The 14,890-nt window shown below is 32.7% G+C and overlaps 1 protein-coding gene across 2 annotated transcripts in view; it reads right to left on the bottom strand.

The window, feature by feature from the left end:
- LOC110033371 (polypyrimidine tract-binding protein homolog 3) overlaps positions 1 to 14,890 on the bottom strand; it is a 39,986-nt gene that overhangs the window by 21,502 nt on the left and 3,594 nt on the right. For both annotated transcript variants that reach the window (XM_020737326.1, XM_020737327.1), the window contains exons 5-9: positions 7,967 to 8,048; positions 5,969 to 6,101; positions 5,627 to 5,691; positions 5,486 to 5,535; positions 5,361 to 5,402 (exon numbers count right to left, since the gene is read on the bottom strand). In XM_020737326.1, coding sequence (XP_020592985.1) covers positions 5,361 to 5,402; positions 5,486 to 5,535; positions 5,627 to 5,691; positions 5,969 to 6,101; positions 7,967 to 8,048 — 372 coding nt within the window. The remainder of the gene's footprint in view (positions 1 to 5,360; positions 5,403 to 5,485; positions 5,536 to 5,626; positions 5,692 to 5,968; positions 6,102 to 7,966; positions 8,049 to 14,890) is intronic.

Genomic DNA, 14,890 nt, shown 5'->3' with positions numbered 1-14,890 from the left:
CTCTTCCTTTTAGCCCAAAAAGGTACACATCCTTTATCATTACAAAAACTAAGAGAGGCTAAATATCATTAATTATGACTCAAGCATAAAAGATCACAAGCCGACGTCCGTCGTATTTTCATTTTATACTCCCACTGCTGATTTTTTATGGATCCCTATTCCCAATTGTTGAGACACAGACCATTAGAATTAACTTTAAACTTTATTTTCATTCTATTTTCTTTATTTCATATCTCTATTGTGACCTCCTATTTATAAGCAACACGAAGAACAATTGCAATTGTAAAATCACATTATTATTAAAACGTTATGAATTTTAATAACAAAGATAAAGGTATACAACAACAACAACAAAACCTTAATCCCACTACGTGGGGTCAGCTACATGAATCTTTTTTCTCCATTGCATCCTATTTAGTGATATATTTTCATTTAGCTCTTGTAAATTAAAATCATTTTTTATACATTAAGCCCAAGTCTTCCTAGGTCTACCTCTGCCCTTCTTAACATAAGTTGAATCTAAAACATCTAATCTCCTAAACGGATCATCAGATGGTCAACGTTTTTAAACGTGACCAAACCATCTAAGACGACTTTCTCTAATTTTGTCCATCACAGGAGCTACACCAACCCTATCACGAATATATTCATTTCGCATTTTGTCTCTAAGTGTAAAGTCACTCATCCACCTAAACACTTATTATTATGTTTCTCTTTTAAAGGCCAACATTCAGCGCCATAGAGCATTGCAGGTCTCACCACCATCTTATAAAATTTTCCTTCAGTCTAAGCGGTACTTTTCTATCACACAAAAGGCCCGAAGCATTCCTCCACTTCAACCAACCAACTTGAATTCTACTATTAAGATCCCCATATATATTACCATCACTTTGAACAACAAACCCAAGATATCTAAATTGTTCACACCTTTTAATAATTTAATCACCCAAAGTCACACTTCTGTCAGTAGAGCTACTACTACTAAAATTACATTCCATGTATTCAATTTTAGTTCTACTTAAATGAAGGCCTTTAAACTCCAATGTAGACCTCCATGTTTTAAACTCCAATGTAGACCTCCATAATTCAAGTTTTTCCTGGGTGTTTTCTCTCTTTTTATCCACAAGAAGGATATAATGAGCAAAAAGCATATACCAAGGTACATTCTCTTGTAGATGTTCAGTAAGACCATCCATAACTAAAGCAAAAAGATATGGGCTTAAAGCCGATTCATAAAAAAATATTTGATCAATCCTCCTTCAGTTCGAACACAAATAACAGCTCTAGTATACATATCCTTAATGACCTGAATATGAATCATATCAACACCTTTCTTCTCAAGAACTCTCCAAAGGATATCTATTAGAATCTTATCGTAAGCTTTTTCTAAATCAATAAAAATCAAATGTAGATTCTCCTTATTATCTCTGAACTTCTCCATCAAACCTCTCAATAAATGTATAGCTTCCATAGTAGACCTGCCCGGCATAAATCCAAATTGATTATGAGAAATCTTTGTAATACATCTTAACCTATGGTCAATTACCCTCTCCCAAAACTTTAAAGTATGACGCATCAATTTAATTCCTCTATAAATTGCACACTCTAGTGCACCCCCTTTATTCTTAAAAATGGGGACCAAAATACTCTTCCTCCACTCCTCGGGCATCTTTTTAGTTTTTAAAATAATATTAAATAGTTTAGTAAGCCAAGAAACTCCCAAGTCTCCTAAATATTTTCACACTTCAATTGGGATTTTATCAGATCCTAAAAACTTTCCACCCTTGGTTTTTTATTAAAGCCTCCTCAACTTTTTTTTTAGTAATGCGACGGTAAAAAAGAAACCATGCCTGAGGAGTAACCATGACATTATTATCAACAAAGAACTTTCCTTGAAAAAATAGATTAAAATATATTATGTCATCATAGTTCAAATCATCATTTTATTTTTACTTTAAAAACCTATTTCATTCTTTCTTTATAGAATAGTTTTTCAATGTAAAGTCTATCGACTTGCCATACAATAAAGAGATACATTTAAAACAAAGCATTATAAAGCCATCAAACATTATTTTATTGTGCATAGCGATATATAGCGCCCATCCGTATCTAAAAACCATCACTCCATATGATATTTTAATATTTTTCTTGATTGTCTTACTTATGTATTGGTTATACTTATTAAAGCTAAACATGATGCAAAACAAACTTTTCAAAAACTTCCACACTATGATTAAAACCCATATGCGCCACCCCTACTAGAAGTAAATGGATCTTCTCAATTAATTATCAATCTGATAAATCCATTGAATGATATAAAGCATGACTGATTGCAAAAGAATTTACTACAACTTATGTGATTGATTATTCTAAAATATTTGCTCCAATAATTAAACTAAAGAATATTTGAGTCCTCCCAATGTCAGACATGCTAGATTAATCACTTCACTAATTAAAAATTAAGAATGCACTTCTGAAAGGTGACTTGAATAAAAAAGTATGGATTATCCTCTAGAAATCAATGACCATGGAAGGATGAGAAATGTGGCATACAAATTAAGAAAAATCTATTTGCAAGCTCAAAGATTCATTTGAAAAGTTCACCAGAGCTATAGCAATTTAAACACACTTAAATCACATTTTATTCTACAAACAAAAGGATGGTAAGCCTACCATAAAAATCTATGATAATTTTTTATGTTGATGATATCATCATTTTAAAATAAGTAACTTGAAGTAAAAACATACAAAAGAGTCTGAAATTAAAGATCTTGGTTCACTAAGGTGTTTTTTGGGAATGAAAATAACTTGAAAAAGAAATTAGTTTAACAGGAAGTAAACTTATATGTTACACTCTAACAAATCCCAATAAATTGATAGATCATGGCACTAAATATCCAATGGATAAAGAAAATATCAAAGGCTAGTAAAAAACCCCCTCTACATGGCTCATATAAGAACATGACATTGCAGATAAGTTATTTTGTGCACACCCCTTAGAATATTTGAATGCAATTAAAAGAATAGTCAGGCACTCAAAGAACACCAATAGGGAGTTATTCTACAAGAAAGGGGAATCCAAAATTATAGAGGTATATATTGATAATGATTGGGCTAGCTCTTGAGTTGACAAAAGAACTACATCAAAGTATTGCAACTTTGTGCAGGAAAATCTTGTAACTAGAGCTTTAAAAATAATTAGTATGACAGAGATTAGAAAAAAAAATGGATCCTTGGCCAATGTGATTAGTAAATTAATCAGATTTGAGATGCTCTTAAAAGAAGGAACTTCAGAGAATTTTCAAAACTTGGCAATAAGATCGCCTCCAACATCATCCAAAACAATGACCATCAAGACCAAAAAAAGTGGAGGTATATCAATAATTTGTTAAAGCAAATTTCAAAATGAATATCTATGTGGCTTTATATTAACTCTTTTGATCAAACTATTGACATCTGGATTAACGGATTGGCAAAACCCCCATTTGAAAAACTATTTGACAAGCTTAGTTCACATGATGTTTACAAACCAGCTTAGGGTAAGTGTTGAAACAAGTGTTGTTGCCTCTACCATAAAGAAAATAATAAAGATTTTTTTTACCAATTATTATATTTAGAGCAAACCCAAACAAAAAAATACTGCAAACATGTGCTTGGAGAGCAGGCAAACCTTCCTACATATAAATTCCTTCAAGAAGGGGAAAGAAATTTTTCTCCCAAAATCGAAATCCTGTTGGTTGGAGTTCGGACAACATGTGGACATCCCTCCCTACATGGTATATCTCATATAGTCCTTTCCCCCCTTCCACCTTGTTATTTTGAGCTTGTTAAGAAGGTTACTGATATGGTTCTCATTACTGGCTAGTTTCTAGATATTTTATTTATTATATTTAATAGTAGCTAAATCAAAAATATATTGTACTAATTAGATTGCCTTTATTTATTAGTAGTTAAACAAAAAATGTATTGTACTAATTAGATTTTCTTTATGACTAGGATATGCTTGTTTCTTTCTTATTCTATATCTTCGTAAATCTCTATTTATAAGATCAGATTTTTGCCGATACAATACATGGAGTATCCCACCACTCATTCTCTCAAATTCTATCCTACTACTTATTTTCACTTCTTATGATTAAGAATGACAAAAATTCCAAATCAATTGGTTAAACTCCATTAAGTTTTCAGCCTCTATCTTCTCCTTCTCCAATAACTATCATAGAGGAAGTTTATGCGGTTCTGTAGTATATTTATTTGTGTTATGTGTCATTTAAGCAAATTCAAAACCGAGCAAATACATCATTGTGTGATTTTTCTCTCTATAAATCTATAACACGCATTGGGCTAGTCACTTTTATAGTGGTAATTAAAATAATTGTATTTTCTCACCCATTTTACATCATTCTCACCACTCTAGTTTTTCAAACTTCATTCCGGACATCATTTCCAAGCATTTCTATCAGCACCCACTATGGAGGTACCATCAGAGGAAGTTTATATGGTTCTGTAGTATATTTATTTGTGTTATGTGTCATTTAAGCAAATTCAAAACCGAGCAAATACATCATTGTGTGATTTTTCTCTCTATAAATCTATAACACGCATTGGGCTAGTCACTTTTATAGTGGTAATTAAAATAATTGTATTTTCTCACCCATTTTACATCATTCTCACCACTCTAGTTTTTCAAACTTCATTCCGGACATCATTTCCAAGCATTTCTATCAGCACCCACTATGGAGGTACCATTAGACCTTTTAATGACCAAATTGTATGTCATCTTGGGAAAGAGGAATATGACTTAGACCAACAGGCTATTGGCACTTATCAAGAAGATTGGTTTCAAGCCCAAAATTGGTTCACGGAGTATTATGTGCAAGATGATCAAGTAGAATTATATGAAAGAGCGTTCATATGGAATGTTCCTCTAATTTTACAGTTCTCTGTGAGCAGAGAGATTTGTCATTGGAAATGGTGCGCTCCTCCAAACTTGTAAAACCATCACCTTCCTAGCTTTAGGATCTATTTTAATTTGTCATTGGAAAAACCATCACCTTCCTAGCTTTAGGATCTATTTTACTTTATAATAGAAAAATCACCACACTTTCATAAATCTTTGCCATCATTAGCCTGGACTCTAATTAGTAACATTTATGAGTATCGACTTCTTATTTATTACTCTATATTATTTACCTGGGCTAGCATTTCATAATAAAAAAATTAATCAATAATCATGCCGGTGCTTACAATTAAAATTAGCATTTTCTCTGTCAGCTTTTTGAGATCTTTTCATATAAAAATAGACTCAGAATTATTGTAGAAAAAAAAAAGTTTAAATCAAATAAATACCATGAGCATACCTTGATCTGTCATTGTTATAGTTAACCTGTAGCTCACTAAGGCTGAAATGAGAAAGTTAATTTAAATTAGTCATAAAAACAACAGCAAAATAATAAATATATCAAAAGATTTGGAAGGAGCATACTTGGAATATTGTATATCTAATTGACAGCAGCCATCATATATATTGCGTCCCTGCAGAGTTGCATTCAGAATATAGCATCAACTCTCTCAATTGAAAACTGACATCACGCAGAACTTGAAAGAATAAGAAAGACGCGCATACTTGCAGAGTGTCTCTCGCTTGAATAGCACAATGAACTGACTGATACTGAATAAGAGCTTGAAATCCTACATAAATAAGCAAAGAAAAATAATAGAAACCTAATGAGTACTTTTCATATATAGCTTGACAAAATCTCAGCGAAAAAAAATGGAAAGTACAATCAATATGAAAACGTATAAAAAAGATATAAATTACTATTTACAAAAATTTACACCTTACAAGGTCAGTAAAACATGAAGGAAATAAATAAACTAGCAATTTTAATCCATGTTGGAGTTCCTATTGAAGTTCATCGTTGCTAAAAATCATTTAAGAGAATAAAGAATACTTGAAGAAGCTGACCAGCTGACTTCTGAAATGTGACGATCTTCTCCACAAAACCATGAGGAGAAAAAACTTGATGCAGAACTTCCACTGTTATAGGGTAGAGCATGTGATGTATTGTAGTTAAGAGGATTCGATTGGGATCCAAATCCTGATTGCCAGACAGCATACCATAATAGAGACAAGAGGAAAAAAAATAAATAGAAGAAAAAGAGAAGACTAATAAGAATGAGAATAGCTAGAGAAGAGATGCTAAAATCTTCAGTTAGACATGGATGAAAAACTAGAGAAATAAGACCACATTCTAATTTTTTATTAACTATCATTAGCTGTGACCTCTACGAGCCACTCACTATAAAATCTATATTCACAGTGCCAAAGTCACCTTAATTTTCAATACTAAACAGGGTCACCTCAAATGGAAAAGGTAGCATAACACTTTAAATTCAAGATGAAACATGAATAAGGAGATTCAAAAATATACGTGCTTCAAATTTTCTATTTCCCCCTTTCCCTCCAACACACATAACTACAGTCTCCATAACCCCCAACACTTCCACAGCCGCATACCCCAATTTCTCTTATTTGATTTTCCTTTTTTCCCCAACCTAGATAGCACCCACTCACTCATTTTCAAAGCCTCTTTCACAAAATAATACTTATTTAGTTTATGTATTTCAAATATTTACAACAACAGTTTAAAAAATGGAGGCCTTTGTAGAGCCTACATTTTATGACTCATCCACTTGCATTAATAAATATCAAATATATTTGCATATTTTACAATGTTCGTATAAATCTCACACAACATTTATATAGCTTTAAAATTTTAAAAATCTAAAGAAAGTTAAAAAATGACTGCCATTCATTGCAGTGGCTACTTTATATAACTCATCCCTTTACATTAAGAAATATCATATAGATTCGCATTTTTTATTATGTTCATATGTACCGCACACATTAGTATAAATTATAAACAACTCACCATTTTCTGGAAGGTCCAACAGAATATAGGCAGTTCATTCCAAAGTAGAGACAAATAACACAGCCATATGTCAAATTAACAGACAATAAGAGACAACAACCAGCCTTTTTTGAGCTTTACTAAAGCAAACATTAAAATTTTATGGAACATCTGCCAATTAGCAAGGAAAATCTCAGTTGAATGGTATACTAGATCATAAGGGTGCGATTCACTTCATTAAAAATTTGTTTCCTCCAGAAAAACTAGATAAGATGGATGATGTATACCTAGACAGACAAAAAAATATAAAACGTATGGGGCATTTGCATAGTGCCGCAACAAGCATGATTATGAATCGTCATATTTCACGCTATAAACTCCAGCTGACCAACAAACTATTTAACTGGTTCTGTCCACCAGTCAGAAAATCAATCTAGTTGTTGGTCCAAAAAACTCAACCATAGGACTAGCACACAAACTCCAAACCCCAACTAAAAGATGGATCAGAATTTGATAGAATTACATGGAGGGCTTGAAGTAGAAAGTGACTGAATGTGCGCTAGCTAGGGTATGCTTCGGACTTATCAATCACAAAGAAAATCAATTCCCTGAGAGGAAGTGAATTAACTTTGGCCTAGTTGAAAAAATTTAAAATATAGAATAAAAAAAAAACTTTGGCCTAGTTGAAATGAAGTCACATGATGATTGGTAGCTTCACCTTTTCTGAAAAAGTTTTCACACGATGCACTTCCAATTTAACAAACAAAACTGCAAAATCACTTCTATGTAGACTACCATATTCTTTTCTTAAAAGCAAGTTTCTCATTTTCAACTTCCTTTTAGTTTTAAACAATACATTTCAACATAGGACACAAAAAAATTTTATAAGGTTTTCTTGGGTAGCAAAAAGTTCAAAAACATGGTAAAGTACAAATGGAAAATGATGCAACATGGATAAGCAAGCTCCACACAATGCAATCTAAAAATAAAATTAAAAAACATATTCTTATAGCTTGCACAGTATATAAGCTAAATAAATACTCGGTGCAAACCTGATCTTTTCGTCCTTGTGAACCTTGATCAACAGTTGTTAGTTCCTGATGAGAAGAAAACTGCATATAAACATTTCTTCCCCTGAAAAGACAAACTGAGACAAGTTAATAACAATATCCCACAGAAATAGCTTTGGCAATCATATGCTTAACAGTCCAGTTATTTAAAACGTACATTCTTGAAACTAAAAAAAAATCAACATCTGAATTTGAATATTGTAAGTAATCATACTTAAGGTTAAACTTGAGATAATTTAAATCTTTTCTTTTCTCTTGCAAGGGTTCAAGCAATCGAATTTTTTATCTACCCATTTTTCTTTATATTCTTTTCACATTGATTTTATATATCTTCTTTATTAGAGCATCTTCTACTATAAATTTTCGAACCCAAATCACCTAAAGCAATTTTCTACATCCATCTCTGCAGAGCCATGCCCCTACACGTTCTGATATGATTGAATTGCATTCTATCCATCTAACCAAGTAAAATATCCATCTTAGCATTATCATGTTTTCCACAATTAACTAAATCAATAAAGACATTGTTGTATAACACTCATTCCATAAAACATACTGTTCCTATCGATGTTCTGTAATTTTTATCCTTTTGATAATCTATTGAGTGCCTTAAAAGTATTATGCAATAAAATTATATCATCAAGGCAAAAAAAATAAATATTATAAAATTAGGCAACAAAAAAGTTGTTGATAGCTGAGTTGAGTGAAGAGAAAATGAATGCTAAGCTAAATATGTGGCAAAAAAAGATAAGTGGTGATTATCTTGACAGAATAGTTGGAGTCACATCTATCAAAAATGAAGTTGAAAATAAACTCAAGTTTGGAAATGTAAAATGAAGAGTAGAAAAAGGGACCCATCAGGCAGGTGAATAAATAAGTAGAAAAAGATTAAGATGGAAAAGCAGTATGCAAATAGAAGTTGTACAAAATGATTTGCAAGAATAAGTAACACTTAAAACAACCCTCAACAAAAATGAATGAAAAATAAAAGCTCATAAACCAACCCGAAATGAAAACAAATCTATTGATGATATTCTTTTAACATAAACTATCCAAATCAAGTCTCCATTTTGACAACCCATAAATGATTCTGCTAGTTTTATCCACATTATTTAGCATAAAAACCAATGATACTAAAATCAGGTGGACCCAGGTATCAATTAAACCTTAATTCGGTTGAAAAATCATTATTTTCATATCACGACAACTTATGTATTATATGTGTTCTATTTATAACAAAAAAATATCTTCCAAGTTTCATTTCCACCAGGCAAACAATAAAACAAATAATGGCACGTGCAAATTTTTATTAAAAGCAAGTAATATGAGCATAAAACTAAACAAATACATTTACTGATTGATAAAGATACACGACAAACTGCATAACTTTTAAAAAGAAGGCCTCAAGCCTCTTATCTTCGGGAACACATCCAAATGAATTCACCTGCAATTCTTCTTCTAATTAATGCAATTTACTAGATCAAAGAGATCTCTACAATGGAATTGATGTAAGATAAAAATATAAAATATCAACCATAAACCAACTCAAATAAAAATACGAGTAGTACAACAACAAGAAGAAGTTTTTATCCCACTAAGTGGGGTCTGCTACATGAATCATTTTTCTCCATTGCGTCCTATTAAGTGTCATAATTTCATTTAATTCTAATATATTATGATCATTTTTTATATAATATGCCTACATCATTTTAGGTCTATCTATGCCTTTCTTAACATCAGTCGAATCTAAAACATTTACTCCCCTAATGTCACCAAACCATCTAAGACGAATCTCTCTAATCAAGTCCTCCGTTGGAGCTCACGGATATATTCAATTCGCATTTTGTCTCTAAGTGCCAAGCCACCCATCCCCCTAAGCATTCTCATCTCAGTAAAACTTAAACTTTGATTTATTCTTTTCTTTTAAAAGCCAACATTTTGTGCCATAGAGCATTGAAGGTATCACTGTCTTATAAATTTTCCTTTCAATCTAAGCCATACTTTTCTATCACACAATAGGCCCAATGCATTTCTCCACTTCAACCAACCAACTTTAATCCTACTTTGGCAATTTGATAGTTAGCGCATCTTATCTGATGTCATCTATTAGGAGTTCGACTATTCGTTCCACGAACAACATCACATAACAATGTCATAAAAATCATTCAAATCATATTTTGATCACATAAAGCCGGCTAATGGCAATGATAATTAAAATATCAAAATCATTGAAGATCTCATTAAATAACATAAAAATGTAAAGATGGGATTAACACAAAGATAACACCATTATTTGGAAAATATGTTTGTTCAGATAACATTGTTATATGAATAGCAATAAGCCAAATAGCTCCTAGTATTAAGAGTTGCATTGCCTGAGAAAAATTTGAATAGGTAACATAAGCATGTGTAAATATATGTTCTCATATGACAATGTTAATCAATTTTAAAAAGAATTAATTTATACATTAGTAGCAACAACAGTACTAGCAACAACTACAAAAACAACAACAACAGCAATAATGATACTATCAAAAATAATAGTGACAAATAAAAAGGTCACTGTTGACACATGTATAGGCTGCATAAAGATCATGTAAGTAAATAGTCTGACTGAGACTCATTTTTTTTTCCCTAACATCAACATTTTTTTGTGGACATCTTTAGATAAATCTAATCAAAGATGTCTCAAAACTGATCACAAAGTTTTGTTGAATATACTACCTAAAGTAATGATTCAGTGAGGAAAACAATGTATAAGTGGATAAAAATAAATTATACTAACTCATGGGTAAAGCTACACTGTAGTTATGAAAACAGGGATTGAGATGACAGAGAAGACTGTTTATGTAAAATAAAATCTTGCTTTCTTGAGTCCCAGAAACGAGTCAAATGAAGTTTTTGAACAATTTATCCAAGCATAAAATCACATTGTCCTTTTATGTAGATATCTTTGTTGCTCTCAAACTGAAACCATAAAATATATCATAATCAAGTCACATAGTTTCTGTAGATTGAGATGACAGAAAACAATGGTTATGTAAATACTTACTTTTTATGTCCCAGGGGTATTTGAACAACTCATCCCCCTTTTATGTAGATACATATGTTGTTAAAAAACTTAAACCATAAATGATGCTAAAGCCAAGTCATTATTAATAAACATAAGAAATAAATAAAATATATAACTTGGTAGATAACACACAATAAAAGGATTGAATAAAATGGCCCACGCTTGTACCAACCAAAGTGTAGATTGCCACAAGATATAAGACTAAAAAAAAATAAGTGGATCAAAAAATTAGTAAAAGCTATAATTTATTTCTAAACTTCTTTGGGTTGTTAAGAAACACGGGCATCGAAGCCCAAACTACTCAGCAAAGCTATCTTGGTTAGATAGAAATAAATTTATCTGAATAAACCTGCAAAAAAAAATCATCTATCATAGACATCTATCATAGGAAAACATAAAACTATAAGACTATAAGAAGCTAGTGCTAATAAACAGCATAGAAAAAAATTAAAGCTTAGAAAAAGTATAACAAAGCAGAATGAAGCAAATTCAAAATTCTCCCCCTTCAATGTGCAATGCAACACTAACATTGTTTCTCATGCAATGAAAACAGCATATAAATGTTGGTTAAAGCAAAAGGGTAAATATGAGTAAAACATATGAATCCTCCACTACAAACATATTAAAGAGTTCAACAAAACTTTGTAATCGGACAAAATACACTATTTTCTTATGAAAAAAAACCATCTCTGCCCTACAGAAGTCAGTAACAAGAAGTTTTACCTGAGCTAGCTATGCCTCCAGCAAAGTCAACAACAAGAAAACACAAGATATAATGTTTATGTAGCCTTCTCAAGCTCATGCATTCTAAATTTCAAGAATGCCGCCACTTTAATGTGGATTTAACTCTGGTTTCTAACTCATTATGATATACAAATTAAGGCACGCCTGAGATGATACTTTATGGTATTAGCTCATAATTTTTCTTGCACTTTTCAATATCACACATGACAATTACCAATAGAATACAGATATTTTAAGCATGTATTCTCATGAATGTTCCCACATTTTTTAAAAAGAACGGTGAACCTCAACATGATGTTCAACAGGTGCCTTATAGAGAACAAACTATTGAGCTTAGTATTTTAAAATTTTCTTGCAACAATTTTATTTACGTTTGGTAGGCTACGCAAAATATACCTATTAAAATTTCATCATGCGATCACCTGACTACAATAGAACTATTTGATCACCAGAAGCTAGCCCTTTGACTGTTCATACAAAAGTTTGTGCACAATATGATGTGCATATTACAAGCCAGCTTCTACTTCAATAGAGGATACACAGTTTCTCAATCTAGCTTTCACGTGTTTTACATAATGTGCATGGATAATTTCTTTTTTATGGAAGAATAACCATCACCTGACTAGCCCAATAAGACCCACTCAGAATCTAATATGAATTTTGATTGTTTGTGTACGTGAATTTTGTACTGAAACTAATTTTGCATGCATGCTTGTTTGATAGATGCGAAGGTTCTCTGAGTAAGTAATGGTGTCAAAACCAACGAAATTATTCTCTGTGCGATTAAAAATATGATCTAGGATTGTACATCCAACGAAAAATCAATCGTATGATTTTGTACCCAGTTTACAATATGATCCAATGATAAAGACTTATATGATGCAATCATGAAGTGAGTAATTGTTATCCGTTTAACAAACAATTTCGTAAAGGTGTTACTGGCTCAAGATAGCATTCTATGAATTATTTGTCATAATAAAGAAGCATTGTATTGATATAGGTATACGTTACTTGTGTAGCGTGAACTTTGTCTAAAAGATGAAAAAGTGATAAACAGCCTAAATGACCTTCCCCATCTCCGCTAAGCAATACTGTTTCATTTCTTTCCTTCACCAATCATTGGAGGAAAAGTGAGGAGAGAAGAAGCTCAAATGTGAGGGCTTTCAGTCTTTAATGTTTAACTCCCATGTAGGGCCAAAACAAGAAGTTGATGTATTCAAGGTAGAAAGTCATTCTCCCATTTTAAATTTAAATAAATGTTGTATCTAGCGTGATTTCTTGTAGCATTTCTCATACGAATATTGTTTTTTGTATATATTAAATTTTGCAAGATATTTTATAGTTAAATTTGTGATGTATTGCTATCTATGCATTATTAGAACACATAGAACTAGATTTTGAGATATCCGCCATATGTTTGTTTAATATACTTTCCAAAGTCTTTGTAAATAAGCATACTATGAACCCGTCATTCCAAAAAGGAAACCAAAATAATAAAAAACATGGGTAAACCTCTAGCAAAAGGCAAACCTAAGTTATCCCCATGTAAGAGAAGTTTCAAGGGAGAGGGAAGAACACGATCAATGACAGCACAATTGGTAGCGGCTCCCCACTTAACAAGCCAATCAACAGCCCTAGTTCCTTCCTTGTAGATATGAATCCAAATCACCTGTGTATGCTTGATCAGCTCAGCAATTCTGTCCACTAAGATTGTGAGGAGCCAAAATGTGTTAGTGTTACCCTTAAGGATCTCCACTGGGTGTAAAGAATCTAGCTCACAGTTAATAAACCTCTACTTCAGAGTGACAACAATCTTAACTACAACAAAAAACAACCCATACAACAGTCTCCAAATCTCCCTCGGCAACACAAGGAGAATGAAAGTAGCGGAGACAGTTTCCTGTATAGTTTCTAAAGACTCCATCAGCACCAGAAGCAGTAAGACTCCAGCTCCCATCAGTGTTGATATTGATCCAAAAGGCTCTTTGGTTGCTTCCATACTACCAATTGCACCTTCCTCTTGTTATATGTTTTGATTGGATTCTGTAACTTCTCAAAAAAATGCTCAAGGGAAGAGGCTATTCTTAACATTACCATAAACAGCAACCTTAGTAATAAAAACTAAAATGTTATGCAGCACCACATCAGTCGCCATATGAATGTTTTCATGTTTGATGGAATTCCTCACCATCCAAGTCAATCACGACGTAGGGTATTATTGCCAGTGAACACCTGTCAGGTTGATGTTACATTTGCCACTCTATTCTATACTGATCCAAGGAAAGATGCCCCTGTTTGGGGGTAAGAAATGTTGAAGTGATTAACCACCTTTTGCCAAATCATTGATGTAAATTTGCAAGAAAAGGAAATATGGCTAGTGGTCTCCTCTTCACCTTTGCACAAAAGGCACATGGAGGGGATCTTCAATCCCTTCAGGTTGAGTATATCATCAGTTGAAAGTAGCTGTTAACCTCATTTTTAGTGAGGTATAATCTTTCTCTTAGGATTCAGGATCTAGCTTTAGGGACCTCCCTTCGACTATCTTAGAACCTTAGAAATGGAACCCGCCTTGTTCTAGAAATTCAACCCGCTTCCGTCCCCTTCTGGAGTTTCGCGTGTGTGGTATCAACTTCTAGCACTTAGAAGGATGAAAACCTACATGAGGAAACCCAAAAGGGATTCCCTATAGGACCTTCCTGAGCCTTAGGGTGGCCTTTTGCACAATTCGCACTCCCGCGCACAAAACTTCGCAATTCGGAGAGTCGACACATCTGATAGCCACAATTCGCTTCGTTTGCATTGTTACTTGTCGAATGCTCGAGTTAACCTTTTGAAGCGATCGATCGCAGGTCGAAATTTTGTGAAATTTGAATTTTGACGCGTTTTGACCCGATTGTCGACGACGTCGTCCGAGCAACCTCAGATGACAAAATGGACTGCACCGGAGCGTCCGGAACGTCGATTTTACCCGGGGAGGACACCCTTTTTGTTACGTCGCCGCACGCGAGTAAATCGGGTTTTATTTAATATATATATATATATATATATATATATATATAAATTATCTTTTTTTTAACCACCCCCCCCTT

Source organism: Phalaenopsis equestris, unplaced genomic scaffold, assembly GCF_001263595.1.
Source record: "Phalaenopsis equestris unplaced genomic scaffold, ASM126359v1 Scaffold001153, whole genome shotgun sequence".
Taxonomy (NCBI): Eukaryota; Viridiplantae; Streptophyta; class Magnoliopsida; order Asparagales; family Orchidaceae; genus Phalaenopsis; species Phalaenopsis equestris.
This window is presented reverse-complemented; position numbering and strand designations above follow the sequence as displayed.